At 41.0% G+C, this 13694-nt stretch overlaps 1 protein-coding gene across 1 annotated transcript; it reads left to right on the top strand.

Annotated features, from left to right (window-relative positions):
• The first annotated feature begins 489 nt into the window (after positions 1 to 489).
• Positions 490 to 13402, top strand: LOC139471665 (uncharacterized). The gene is made up of 3 exons (XM_071254108.1): positions 490 to 591; positions 8519 to 9641; positions 10213 to 13402. The coding sequence occupies exons 2-3, from the start codon at positions 8530 to 8532 to the stop codon at positions 12785 to 12787; spliced, it is 3687 nt and encodes a 1228-aa protein (XP_071110209.1). The 5' UTR covers positions 490 to 591; positions 8519 to 8529; the 3' UTR covers positions 12788 to 13402.
• The last annotated feature ends 292 nt before the right edge of the window (positions 13403 to 13694 follow it).

Below are 13694 nucleotides of genomic sequence, written 5' to 3' on the forward strand. Positions count from 1 at the left end.
TAACCTGGCTGTGGTGTGATTGTGAATTCTACGCTAAGACAACCCGGCTATGGTGTGAATGTGATGCTACGCTAAGACAACCTGGCTATGGTGTGATTATGATCCTTGACTAAGACAACCTGGCTATGGTGTGATTGTGATGCTAAACTAAGACAACCCGGCTATGGTGTGATTGTGATTCTACGCTAAGACAACCTGGCTATGGTGTGATTGTGATTCTACACTAAGACAATATTATATTTAATGGTATCTGAACTCACCAAATTACTCTTTTAAAGTGTGTAGATCTGATTTAGATCTGTTTTAAAAAACTGTGATTATTTCCAAACGGTTCCTCACTCACTGATATTGATAACAGTTATTAACGACATAAGATAATAAAAAATTCCGAAGTGTCGGCAGCAAATACAATATTGAAATCCGTATTCATTGCTGTGTCGTTCCTACTTTTACACAACTAGCACTTCCGTCTGCACACTTCCTGTTGATAAGATCTGTAAACAAATCAGGAAGATCAGTGTTCCAAGTTCAGAAATGTTGTTGTACCACCTGACATTCTGATATTATCAATCACATGTTCCTGACCATAAGGTAAATTTCTATCAGGTTAGCTTCAGTATTTTTTACAATATATGTTTTATGCACCGCACCGGTCTCGTTTTGTGGGAGGGGCGGTAATCTACGGATCAGCTGCGGATGTAAACCAAAACAGAGACTGAAGTAGACCTTGATTAAAATTAAAAATGGCGCTTATCCGACAAGTCATTTCCGGGGGATTTCCGGTGTTGATCCTGACCAAGGGTTTGTCCACATAATTTCATGAAATAATGACAGAAAACGCTTGGATGTCATATTATCATTATTGTTGTTATTGCGAAATCAGTTTGTGATATTCATTCCGTACTGACCATTCGTGGTCTTTTTAAAATAAGCCCACTTACCCGCTGGAATCCGAGGTTTTTTTTCTGATGCACATTTTCCTTAGATCGGAAAAGTGAAGGTGTGCAAGAACTGCGGTCACACGGCACTGGATCTACCTCCGGCTGTAAAATTACGCAGAGATGTAGAATATTAAATTTCCTATCTGATGATGGAAATTTAACTGTAAGTATTAAACCAGTTTGAAAAAAATAAGCTGACAAGTGTTGTCTGAGAAAAACAGAAAATTTCTCCGCTTTTTATTGTACACCGATAAAAGTATTGTGCAACAATATCTTTAAACTGTGAGCGAACAAAACACTGCCTAATATCAGGACAACATAAATATATATCAAATGGAGTAATATGTATGTATAACAACATACATTCAATGCAAAAAATAGCCTGCCATAAATAACGAAAACTGATTTTCCTCTATGACGTCAAAAGGCGACAGAGAGGTTACACAGTACAAAGAACAGGGGGCATAACACCACTATTGCTTAGCGCTAGTTTATTGTAACTCATGTCACAAAGACCATTTGTCATTTGATTCTAAAATGTATGAGGAATTCAAGGATATCTGTTTCGCAAAACCGATTGTCATAGAGTAACAGTTTAAACAATAAGCCACTCCCTGTAATAACTGCTCCCTTAGCAGGGAATGCTGGGAACCTCGCGACGGCTGCTTCCGCCATGATCTAAACACTCAAGAAGAGTAAATACATGACTATCCCTCTAATACCGGGTTGTCCTGTTAATTATATAACTGTATGTAGTATGGGGTTACCACATATATTGGCGACGAGGTCAATTTAGTGCGTTTGTCGTGCCGGCGAGTAGTAACAACGATCTTGGTCAGACCACGTGCGTTCGCCCGGTATTCAAAACAACATGGCTACCTTCGGCAAAATAGATGAATATGATTCTCAGACTGATGACTGGAATGAATATGTTGAGAGACTTGGACATTATTTCGAAGCAAACGAAATTACAGATCAGGGTAGGAAGCGTGCTATTCTATTGAGTGTGATTGGTGCGAAGTCATACAAGTTAATACGGAACTTGTCTACGCCACAGAAACCTGGCGATCATTCTTATGATGCGTTAGTACACCTGATGAAGTCACATTTACACCCAAAACCCACTATTATGATGGAAAGGAGGAGGTACAATATGCGTGATAGACAGCCAAATGAAACTGTATCAGCATATGTGGCTGAGTTACGTCGTTTGGCATCGACATGTGAATACACTGATTTAGAGACTCAGTTAAGGGATCGTCTAGTGTGTGGTATCAACAATGAAGCAATGCAAAAAAAGACTGTTAACTGAGAAAACATTGGACTTTGCTAAGGCTTACTCCTTGTGTTTGGGAATGGAAATGGCTGCTAAGGAAGTGCATGATATTAAAGGGGGAGATCAGATGCCAAGGCCAGTGCACAAGATTAGAGAGGATAACAGGAGAAATAATACAGGCAGGAAGTGTGATCGCTGTGGGGGCTCAAATCATGTCAGTAGTCAGTGCTATTACAAAAACGCTGTGTGTAACAATTGTAATAAGGTTGGTCATATCCAGCGTGCTTGTCGCTCTCGCAGCGCCATGAATGATAGATCTTCAGGTCGTGGTCACAGCCGTGGTCGTGGTCGCGACAGGGGCCGTGGTCGTGGTCGTGGTACCCATTACAAGGACAACAGATCTTCCACTAATCATGCTAATCGTATTGACGATGTATCTCAGGAAGATGAGAACAATGAATATGGACTTTTTAAGGTAGAAACTCAACATGCTCAAAATGGAATGAGTGGTAAGCGACACAGAGTGGAGCCCTATCTCATTGAAGTGTTAGTTAATGGTAAAAAGCTAACTATGGAGATAGACACTGGCGCAGCAACTTCAGTGATCAGTTCAAGTACTTTCCATTCAGTGTGGAAGGAGGGTGATAACAGGCCCAAGTTAAGTGAGACCAATGCTATTCTTCGGTCCTACAACCGAGAGAGAATACCGATAGTAGGCACTACAGACGTTCAAGTAAATTATGGAAATCAGTCGGCTACTCTCCCGCTGACAGTGGTGGAAGGTGATGGCGAGAACTTGCTTGGCAGGGATTGGCTTCAGGCCATCAGACTAGATTGGGGGAAAATTTTGAATGTGAGAAATGAAGGGTTACAAGATATTTTGAACTCTTATTCTGATGTGTTCCAAGATGATATAGGGGAATTCAAGGATCGAAAGGTCACTATTGAGATCACCTCAAATGTGCCAAGATTTTATAAGCACAGGAATGTTGCTTATGCTCTTCGTCAGAAAGTTGACGATGAACTTGAACGCCTTGAAAAACAGGGTATTATCAAGCCAGTGCAGTATTCTGATTGGGCTGCTCCAATCGTACCAGTGGTTAAATCCAATGGGAACATACGAATTTGCGGAGACTACAAATTAACTGTCAATAAGGTTGCTCGTACAAATGTTTACCCCATTCCACGGATCGAAGATCTGTTCGCATCTTTGTCAGGTGGAAAGACTTTCACGAAACTGGATTTAAGTCAAGCCTACCAACAGTTAACCCTGGACGAGGAGTCGCAAAAGCTCACGACTATAAACACTCATCGGGGCCTCTATCAGTACCAGCGCTTACCCTTTGGCATATCGGCAGCTCCAGCTGTATTCCAGCGAACTATGGAGTGCTTGCTCAAAGACATTCCCCATGTCTGTGTCTACTTGGATGATATTCTTGTCACCGGGGCCTCTGAACAAGAACATTTGGAAAACATGAAGGAAGTCCTATCTAGACTTAGCAAGGCTGGTCTCAGATTAAATGCACAGAAGTGCAAATTCATGGTCGGCTCAGTAGAGTATTTGGGTCACAAAATAGATGCGCAGGGTTTGCATCCCCTTGACGAAAAGGTGAAGGCTATAGTGTCGGCTCCAGCTCCACGCAATGTTGCTGAACTTAAATCCTTCCTTGGACTCGTGCAGTATTATCAGCGTTTCTTGCCTAATCTCGCCACTACCTTGGCGCCCTTGCATCGGCTTCTCAGGAAAGAAGTTACCTGGTCATGGGGAGCTCAACAGGAAAAAGCTTTCAACATGGTGAAAGGACATTTGTCTTCTTGTGATCTCTTGACGCATTATGATCCCCATAAGAAACTTGTATTGGCGTGTGATGCATCTCCCTATGGGGTAGGTGCCGTCCTCTCACATCAGTCTGATGATGGTGTAGAGAAACCAATAGCATTCGCATCCAGGTCTCTGTCGCAAGCAGAAAAGAATTACTCTCAATTGGATCGTGAAGCTCTAGCAATTATCTTCGGAACTAAGAAGTTCCATCTGTATATCTATGGGCGTTCCTTTACTCTGTTGTCAGATCACAAACCCCTCGAGAGCATCTTCAGTCGGGACAAGGGCATTTCACAGATGGCATCGAGCAGAATTCAACGTTGGGCATTAACCCTCTCTGCATATAACTATACAATTGAGTACAGAAAAGGTACTTCCCTTGCGAATGCCGACTGCATGAGTCGTCTTCCCTTACCATACACACCACCAAATCCACCTCTACCAGGGGACACAATCCTCTTACTGGAAGCAATGGATGCTTCTCCTGTGAAATCATGGCAAATTAAACAATGGACAGACAGAAATCCAACCCTTTCCAGAGTAAGAAATTTCCTTCTTTCTGGATGGCCAAGCATAAATCTAGAGGAGTCTTTCACTCCTTTTATGAAAAGGAAACATGAATTGAGTGTCCTTGATGGCTGTGTTTTGTGGGGCAATCGTATTGTTGTGCCGCCACAAGGTCGAGAGATTGTTGTGAACATGTTGCATGAAGCTCCTCCAGGTATCTCGCGCATGAAGTCTGTAGCGCGTGGATTCGTATGGTGGCCAAAGATGGATGATGAATTGGAACTCAAGGTGAAAACCTGTTCTGTGTGTCAACAGTCTCGTCCAGTACAAGCCGAGGCTTCGCTTCACTTTTGGGAATGGCCTGAACATCCATGGAGTCGTTTGCATTTAGACTATGCCGGGCCTTTCCTGGGTAAAATGTTCCTTGTGTGTATTGACGCACATTCTAAATGGTTGGAAGTGTTTCCAGTGAACAGTGCCACATCCACTGCTACAATTGATTGTCTCAGACATATGTTTGCAACTCATGGACTGCCAGACCAAGTGGTCACTGACAATGGCACTTGTTTTACAAGTGAGGAATTCTCTGTATTTATGAAACGTAATGGCATCACTCATACATGTGTGGCACCGTATCACCCTGCCTCTAATGGGTTAGCAGAACGAGCTGTACAAACCTTTAAATCTGGCATTAAACGTATGACAGGGGGCACATTGGACACAAAACTTGCACGGTTTTTGTTCAGATACAGACTTACCCCGCAGACTACAACAGGGTTATCTCCAGCAGAATTACTTCTTCGAAGAAGACCGAAGTCTCATCTCAATCTTCTTCATCCAGATATGAGCTGTAAATTTAGGAACAAACAAGAACAGCAAAAGTCAGTACATGATGCACATGCAAAGGACCGTCACTTGCAAGTTGGAGATCTTGTGTATGTGTTAAACTTTCGTCCTGGTGACAAATGGTTGTCAGGAATCATAACAGAGAGAACCGGTCCAGTGTCGTTCCATGTTCGTCTTGACAATGGTGGTGTCGTCAAGCGCCATATTGATCACCTGCGGTTGCGCCATGTTCTGACACATGAAAGCCAACATGATAAAACAGTTCCATCAACACATGAACAGTCAGTTCTACCAGAACTACCCGACAAGTTACCTGTGTTGCCTGAACCTGGCAACATTCCAGTACTTCCGCGTACCCCTCACCTGCAAGATGAAGTTACTTCTACAAGGCCCGAGCCACAGGAGGTCTTACCAGAGACACTATCTCCTACTCAGTCAGATTCTTGTGGTGCGCAAGAATTTCGTCGTTCTTCCAGAATCCAGAAAGCGCCAGATAGACTTAATCTAAAGATTGCTGCTGAGTTATGAACTGAAATGAGAATGTGATGTATTTCACACTATTTGTCACCTAAGTGAACCATCAGTGATTGATAGTTTTGGATCTTGTTATTTGGTTCCCTTATTCAGACATAAGCAGATGCATATCCAGTTATCTTTAATCATTAATGCAAGTGCATATTCAGTTAAAGTGTTCCAGTTATTGTGTGACTCTAAATAACATCTGGAACAATATTGGTTGAAATTTCATTTAAAATGTTCCATTGAGAGGTGTGAAGAGACACTTTAATGACATCTTCTGGAGCAATTGTCAGTTCTTTCAACATGTGTAGATTCATTATGGTAGTTATGTTTAAAGAGCAACAAAACTATGGGGGAGGAGTGTCATAGAGTAACAGTTTAAACAATAAGCCACACCCTGTAATAACTGCTCCCTTAGCAGGGAATGCTGGGAACCTCGCGACGGCTGCTTCCGCCATGATGTAAACACTCAAGAGGAGTAAATACATGACTATCCCTCTAATACTGGGTTGTCCTGTTAATTATATAACTGTATGTAGTATGGGGTTACCACACCGATGTATGTGAAATGTTATTTTGTAAACAGTATCCAATATGGCGGAAAGTTCACTTCGGCATTTGTGTTTGCATATTTTCCAAATCAGGTCATTTTCAGTAATTATGCTTGGCCAAGAATGCCAGTGGATGATATCACAGAACAGGGAATTTCCCACATAATTCAAAACTGTGAAGTGTATCTGTGTGCGTGATGTATTTTGAATTTTATACTACTTCAAAGTGAGGGTAAAAAAGTAGGGACATATAATGTCCCTCTGGCATCCAGCGGGTTGAAGGGAAACAACACTCCAACTCTCACTCATCCGGCCGGTGCCATTTTAGTTATCCCATGTAATCACCAGATGCAAGTTAGTGTCACCGATCCAACAAACTTGGCTTTGTTCCAACGATGGAGGGAGGACCTCGTTGATAGCTAGGGGAATCTTCTTAAATCTTCTTATTTGATTGGATTATACCTGACAGATTACCTGACAGACTATGCAAAATAACCTGATAACGTTCACCCCTGCCTCTGAAGGTGTCACAGATATTTAGCAATTTGGCATTTTTCGTGTCTGGGGTAATTATTTAATCTAAGATTGTGTTATAAATAAAGGTCTGATGTGGTGAATGTATAACATGTTATATAATATGCACGTGGCAGCACAGCAAGAGAGGAATTGTCAGTTAAGTTGCAAAAAACATCAATCAAAGGATTAACCAATAATACCAGTGTATAAAATATCCAGACTGGCATCATGTTGCCAGTCCAGAATTTTCTAGGCGAACTAACAAAAGTAACAAAAGAGTAAACATAGGAACAGTACTGTTTAATGATAGTTCTCAGAAAATAACAATAAACTGGTGGATTGTCAACTTGGTAGCTTTAATCCCCGACCATCAGGTGTGGAACTTTTCAAAACTGGCCATCTGTCAGCAAAATACGTCTCGGATTGTGAGTCAGACGGGTATATTAAACACTGATAATATGTTGATTGATTTATTACAGTAATCTTGCACAGTGGATTTGTGAATTGTAAACATATGGAATACACCCATATCTGGGCTTGAAGTGTCTGTGTAAAAACAACAAACTTTGTTCAAAGGATTAGCCGATAATATGTTCATTGAGTTCTCATTGTTATCTTCCTCACTGGATATTTTAAAGAGCGTGGACATCATGAAAATAGGTGTCACATGTGCTATCTCAGCTGACCAATGAGACATGACACCTATGTGAGACACCTGAAACAAACTTACGTGATCAGTTGGGAGCTGAACATGGGTTATAATATCCTGAAACGCTGTATATATTTTAAAATATTCGATTGTTACCAAGACATTGAACAAGTTTCTTTGTATAGCTTCAGATGTATGGGGTATTTTTCCTTTATGTGGATATTGATATATATACACACCTTTGCCTGATATTTTTCATATAACTTCCAGGGATGTGAATTCTCCGAAGAAAAGCGGAAAATCACGTTTTTTAAAACTAGTCAATTATTATCAAACATTTAAAAAAAACACTCCAAAAAATGTTATTGAAAACCGGACAATCGTTGCAGATTGTCCTGTTTTCGTTCAGAGCTTTCAGCATCATAGCTTTTCGGACATCATACGTTTTCTATCACCAATACATGCACTATAACGTGTGGTGTGGCGTCACACAGAAATTATAAATACCCAGATAATGGTTACTTTTGTCGGTTGTAATAACATGAATAAAGATATTTGCGTTTTGTTTTCATTCATTTGCTGTAACACAAACGAAATTTGTTCCAAACGTAAACATACCTGGCAAGAGCAATCAGTTGATCAAAAGTGCTACACTTATGGTTATTATTATTTTGAATATATATTGTAAAAGTTGCTACAAAATATCTGGATATTGTAATATATCATTTATGATAAAATAATAGTTTCAGATGCAATTCATCCGATCATTGAATCAAAATTCTTTGAAGTTATATTATTGCATATTTCTTTTACTAAAAATCACCGGCAGATTGGTATGGAAAATGTTCTTACCACTATATATAATTGTAATCCTTTTATTTATTGTTTCAGGTTTAAGAAGAATGAACACACACAGAAAGCAACTTGACAGTGTTTTGGCAAAATGTCAAAATGGAAGAAATATGCTTCTTATATCAAAGAACAAATATGAAAAAATTGTACGCTATTTGAAGTTTGGCACCAGCTCTTCCTATCAGTTCAAGAGTTGGATCCAGTTCCATCGCTTCCAGCTGCTGCAGCTGCCCGATGAAGACCAAACCGAGGTACTTGTGGTGCCGAAGGAAGGGGGCGCGTCCAAGGGTTATGTCAGGGTCTTGCATGAGAACCAGATTTATGGAAAAGTCCGAGATATTCATGTCTATGTATTAAACCATGGCAACTACACTCAGACACTTCAGTCTGTCTCTGACCTCTACCATGACATTTCCAAAGATTATATTTCTGAATTTGTAAGAAGATGTGATTGCTGTCAAGCAGATTCAACAAGTGATGTCATTCCAGACATTCATCTTCAGACTGGTTCCACTATGGCGGCATCAGTCAGGCCCATGAAAGAGATCAACAACACTGTGTTTTCCTTCCTGCAAGATGTGTCTGTCAACATCATAGATATGAGCCTGAAACCTTCGAATGAATTTCACTTCATCGGTCATGTTGAGGATCAGTTTTCAAATTTCAGTGTTTTGTTTCCTCTTAAGAATGACAGTTCAAGGGAAATAGCCAAAAATTTAAAGCAATATTTCTTAAGCTATTTTGGTCCCCCAAAGATATTTTCCAGTGTTGATAAGCCAGACATAGTCAGGGTCCTTGATGAAGTTTCAAATTCCTGGAAAGGTGACAGTCTTTCATTTGCACTCGATGGCTTCAAGATTAAAACTCAAGATACAGACTCCTCAAAATCAGATGAGGTAGCTTCTTTTATATGGGACAGCATTTGTCTCATTGCAAAGGAAGGTTATGATGAGAGAGAATGGTCAGATTGGCTTCCAGAAATCATGTTGAAATTGAATGTGGCGAGGAGGCCTTCAGCTTTTCAGGATCCTTATGCTGTTGTGTTTGGTCAGCGAGCATCAGTTTTGTCTGAATGTGATGAGTTTCTACCTGTTCGAGGTGGAAGTGATCTGTCTGCAGCGGTGAACCCACAGGAAAGCATCAAGACTTCAGAAAGAAATAGGTAAGAAATATGTCTTTGTATATAAGAGGTAATCATGTTTATGAAAAGTGGAAAGGTTTACATCATGAAATTAATGATGTAAGTAATTGAAATGTTAAAGTCCTTGGGGCCATCAAATGTATGTCAAGTGAGGATGTTAGACCACAAAGCTGCTGGGATCAAACAGTTGTGTCATCTGAGCAGATCTTGTGTGATACTGGGTTTAAGCTGGCAGTGTGGTAGTAATGCAGGATAAGTATACAAATATGAAAAATATCTAGGATTTAACTAGAATTGTATGCAGGAGTAGATTTGGAGACTATCTAAAATTACTTCAAAATGTTTAATGTATATGAGAAAGACATAAGAACATGGGAAATTCTTTCTCCATGTCCAAGAGTTACATAAAAGTCTGAAATTGAAAAGACACATTTCCATTACATTATGTCGACAACCTGAGATGATAAGTGCCCTGTTGCATTTGTAAGTAGTGAACAACAGAACAAGACTGAACATGGTGAATAACTCTGAACAATGGTGACAGATTCTCACAAATATGGTAATTTGGTAAAACTGTTTATTTTACCTTCAGGCCTGAAGAACAAAGCCAAGGTACAACAAATACACCCTCCACAGATGACCCTAATTCCTCCATACCCAGACTAAATGATGTCCATGTGAAGCAGGAACCTACCTCTGATCAGGAGTCTGAAAGAGCAGCCTTCCAAACCATCGAAGAAATAAATAATGCAGAATCTCTGTCGGTTTCTGGAAAACAGAAAAGTCTTCCCCTGGGCATGAAACTTACTGAAGCTACAGGTGAATATTTGATGAGGAAGATGGTACTGGCCTGTGCTAGTTCAGAGATTAAGCAGGAAGCATTTGTAGATGATGCAGCAGCTCCTCATGAACCTTCTTGCTCTGTTCCTGTGGATTTCAGTAGAGAGGATGATGGGCCGATGGACTCTCCTCATCAGGATACTGAAAACTACGTCACTGACCATAACAACCGCCATCGTGACCAGGAGGTTCGTGACACTGGTACCTCTGTCCTGATTCCATCTGAAATTAGACCTTCTAAAAAAATCAGCAGAACTAAATGGCATCAACCAGTGCAAGCTTCAAAGGGAGATGCTTCAAGGATGGATGCCTCAGGGCTATATGTCTCAAGGATAGATGTTTCAAGGACAACGGTCAGTGATCCAAGGTTGATGACAAGATTTACTTCAAGAAAGGCACAAGAATCCAATTCTTCTATGGATTTGGGTCACTGTGTTGAGATAGACATTGCTGAAGAAGAAAACACATCCTGGGACCCTTGCACTGAACAAACTGGAGAAGGTTATCGAAATAGAAATGCTATACATCCTCAACCACCAGAGATAAGAAAGAAACTCACCAAGGAGGATGTCTGCTTTATTGAAAGATTAAAGAGAGAGAATCCGACATTGACACTCTCAGAAATAAAAAAACATCTCCGCAACGAAAGAAGTGTAGAGGTACACATCTCCACTGTGTCAAGAGCAATAAAGAGGAAGAATTCTGTTCAAGAAGCAGCTGGTTTAATTCCTCAAAGAAACACAGATTCCATTTGCCAAGATGAACATTTGGAAGAAAGGCTCTCATCATCTGAGAGTGGGTCTCATGGAAGAGACATAAATTCTGACAATTCAAGGAAACAACAATTTCATAAGAACTTCTTACCTCATGATGAAATGTTCTTGACCTATTTGCTGAGTAGGAAACCGTATTTGACCTGTGAGGAAATCAGGGAAAGATTAAAAAAGGAAAGGGGCTTGTGCATCTCCTTGCATAATCTCACTAAAAAAATATCGGCAATGGCTCCCAATCATAATATCCATGAGAATGGACCAGGGGTAGATTCATCTAGGAGCAAGGATGACAGCACAATGTTAGGTCCACCTTCTGGAGCACAGAGTCCTGTCACCTTGCAGGGTCAGCACATGATGCAACCACAGGCTTCTGGCATGAGGAAATGGACTTCAAGAGGCATCAATAACAATGTGGTCATTATGGGTGAAAATGTTTTTGAGCAAACAGCAGTTACTCAGTCAAAATCACCGCCTGTCTGTAATGAACAGTTGGGTACTAGATATTTGCCTAGGAAAATGCTCATGCCCCCCAAAAGAAAACTTCATGATAGGTTGGTTGTAGATTTGTCTGCCAGTCCGTCCCACGTTATGGAAAATGGTAAAAATAGACATTCAAAGAAGTTTTGTCATGCAAAATCCCAGAATGTCCAAACAGGATGTGAATTGGTAAATCAACATGGTCCTGAAACTTCAGTCAACAATAATGTGTCACCAGAAATGTATGACGAGGACACTGAACTTGTGACTCTGAGCAATAATCCCTCACCAGATGTATATGAATGCGAGACAGATCAGGGCAGCTTCTATGGTTATGAAACCAGGAATGAAATGGGTCATAAAAATGGTAAACTGCAGCCTGGTGATTTGGACTTTCTAGAATGTTTAAAGAGACAAAACCCATGTATCACCTTGACTGAGATGAAGTATAGGCTTCTCGAGGAGAGGAATCTCAACGTCCATGTGTCGTCTGTCTGCAGAGCTCTGAAGAAAATTGTTCATACTCAAGAAGAGATGGAACCTAACTATTTAGTGTATATAAACAGTCAAGAAGCAGGAGGTTCTGCTGAGTATCAAGATGATAAAGGGGAAGATTCCACGTGGGTTGAATCTCAGTTTGATGAAAGTCCAGAGGCCCAAATTGCTTATTCTGAGGAATGTGTTCAGCCAAGCAACAGTGACAGCTTCACATACAGGACTTCATCCGTCTTGTCAGGTAATTCGTATTCAGGGTCACCAGATTACATCCTTGAAGAAGATGTTGAGGATGAGGCATATTCAGGATACCAGCTTCAAGCCGGGGTGGATGCCAGGACGGAAGGGGAGTGGGAAGGTCTGGAGGTGACGAACAACAAGAAGCTGACTCTGAAGGACATGCAGCTGATTAAGCAGTTGAAGCAGGCTGACCCAACCATTACTCTGAGGAACATCAAGGCTTGGCTGTTGAAGGAGAATGATAAGGATGTGCACCTTTCCACCGTTAGTAGAGCTCTCAAGAAGATGAATGGGTCAGTGAACCAGGGAAAGACAGGCGATGTTATCGACCTTACATTGTGAGCCAATCCTGACAGGAACATCATGACTTGGCTGTAGAAGCAGAAAGATAAGGATGTGCACCTTTCCACCATTAGTAGAGCTCTCAAGAAGATGAATGGGTCAGTGAACCAGGGAAAGACAGGCGATGTTATCGACCTTACATTGTGAGCCAATTCTGACAGGAACATCAACTAATAAGGTTTGGCTGTTGAAGGAGAAGGATGTTCATTTCCCCACTATCAGTGGAACTCTCACGAAGATCAATGCTTTATTACCAGGGAACTTCAGGAATTGCTGTTGATGATACAGCTAAACAGAATTAACATCAAATAGCCATGACAGGCAAGGAAACTGTGACTGTTTGAAGTCATAATAATCTTATGCCCAAAGTTATACTGTGTCAATCCATGTATCAGCTTTTGCTTAGTTTGTGACTCAGGTAGCTACATTGTATGTATAGCATGTATAGTGCACCCTGCTTTTGAGAATGGTGGATCAGCCTCTGGATTTGCCACTGTCTTGAAACTCACTTGCATTGGCAACCCGTGAAGATCCGGGGTAGAAAAGGTTTTCAGCAACCCATGCTTGCCATAAAAGGTGACTATTCTTGTCATAAGAGGTAACTGACGGGATCGGGTGGTCAGGCTCGCTGGCTTGGTTCATGCATGTCATCGATCCCAATTGCGTGGATCAATGCTCATGATATTAATCACTGAATTGTCTGGTCCAGACTCGATTATTTACAGACCGCTCCCTATAGCTGGAATATTGCTGATTGCGCGGTTAAACAACAAACAAACAAACAAACTTGCACTGGCATGAGTTACATGCGTCACTTGTTTGGAGTGAGGGAGTTTATGAGGTGAATGGGCTTGTATACCAGAATACACCCCACTAGTAACACCTATACACCCCACTAGTGACACAT

The sequence above is a fragment of the Haliotis cracherodii genome, unplaced genomic scaffold (assembly GCF_022045235.1).
Source record: "Haliotis cracherodii isolate W230 unplaced genomic scaffold, xgHalCrac1.p SCAF_23, whole genome shotgun sequence".
In the NCBI taxonomy this organism is placed as follows: Eukaryota; Metazoa; Mollusca; class Gastropoda; order Lepetellida; family Haliotidae; genus Haliotis; species Haliotis cracherodii.

Excerpts from the sequence above, each read along its gene's own strand:
- LOC139471665 (XM_071254108.1), top strand. The coding sequence starts at position 8,530 with ATGAACACACACAGAAAGCAACTTGACAGTGTTTTGGCAAAATGTCAA. Across the intron at positions 9,642-10,212 it reads AAGACTTCAGAAAGAAATAG|GCCTGAAGAACAAAGCCAAG; the intron begins GTAAGAAATATG and ends TTTTACCTTCAG.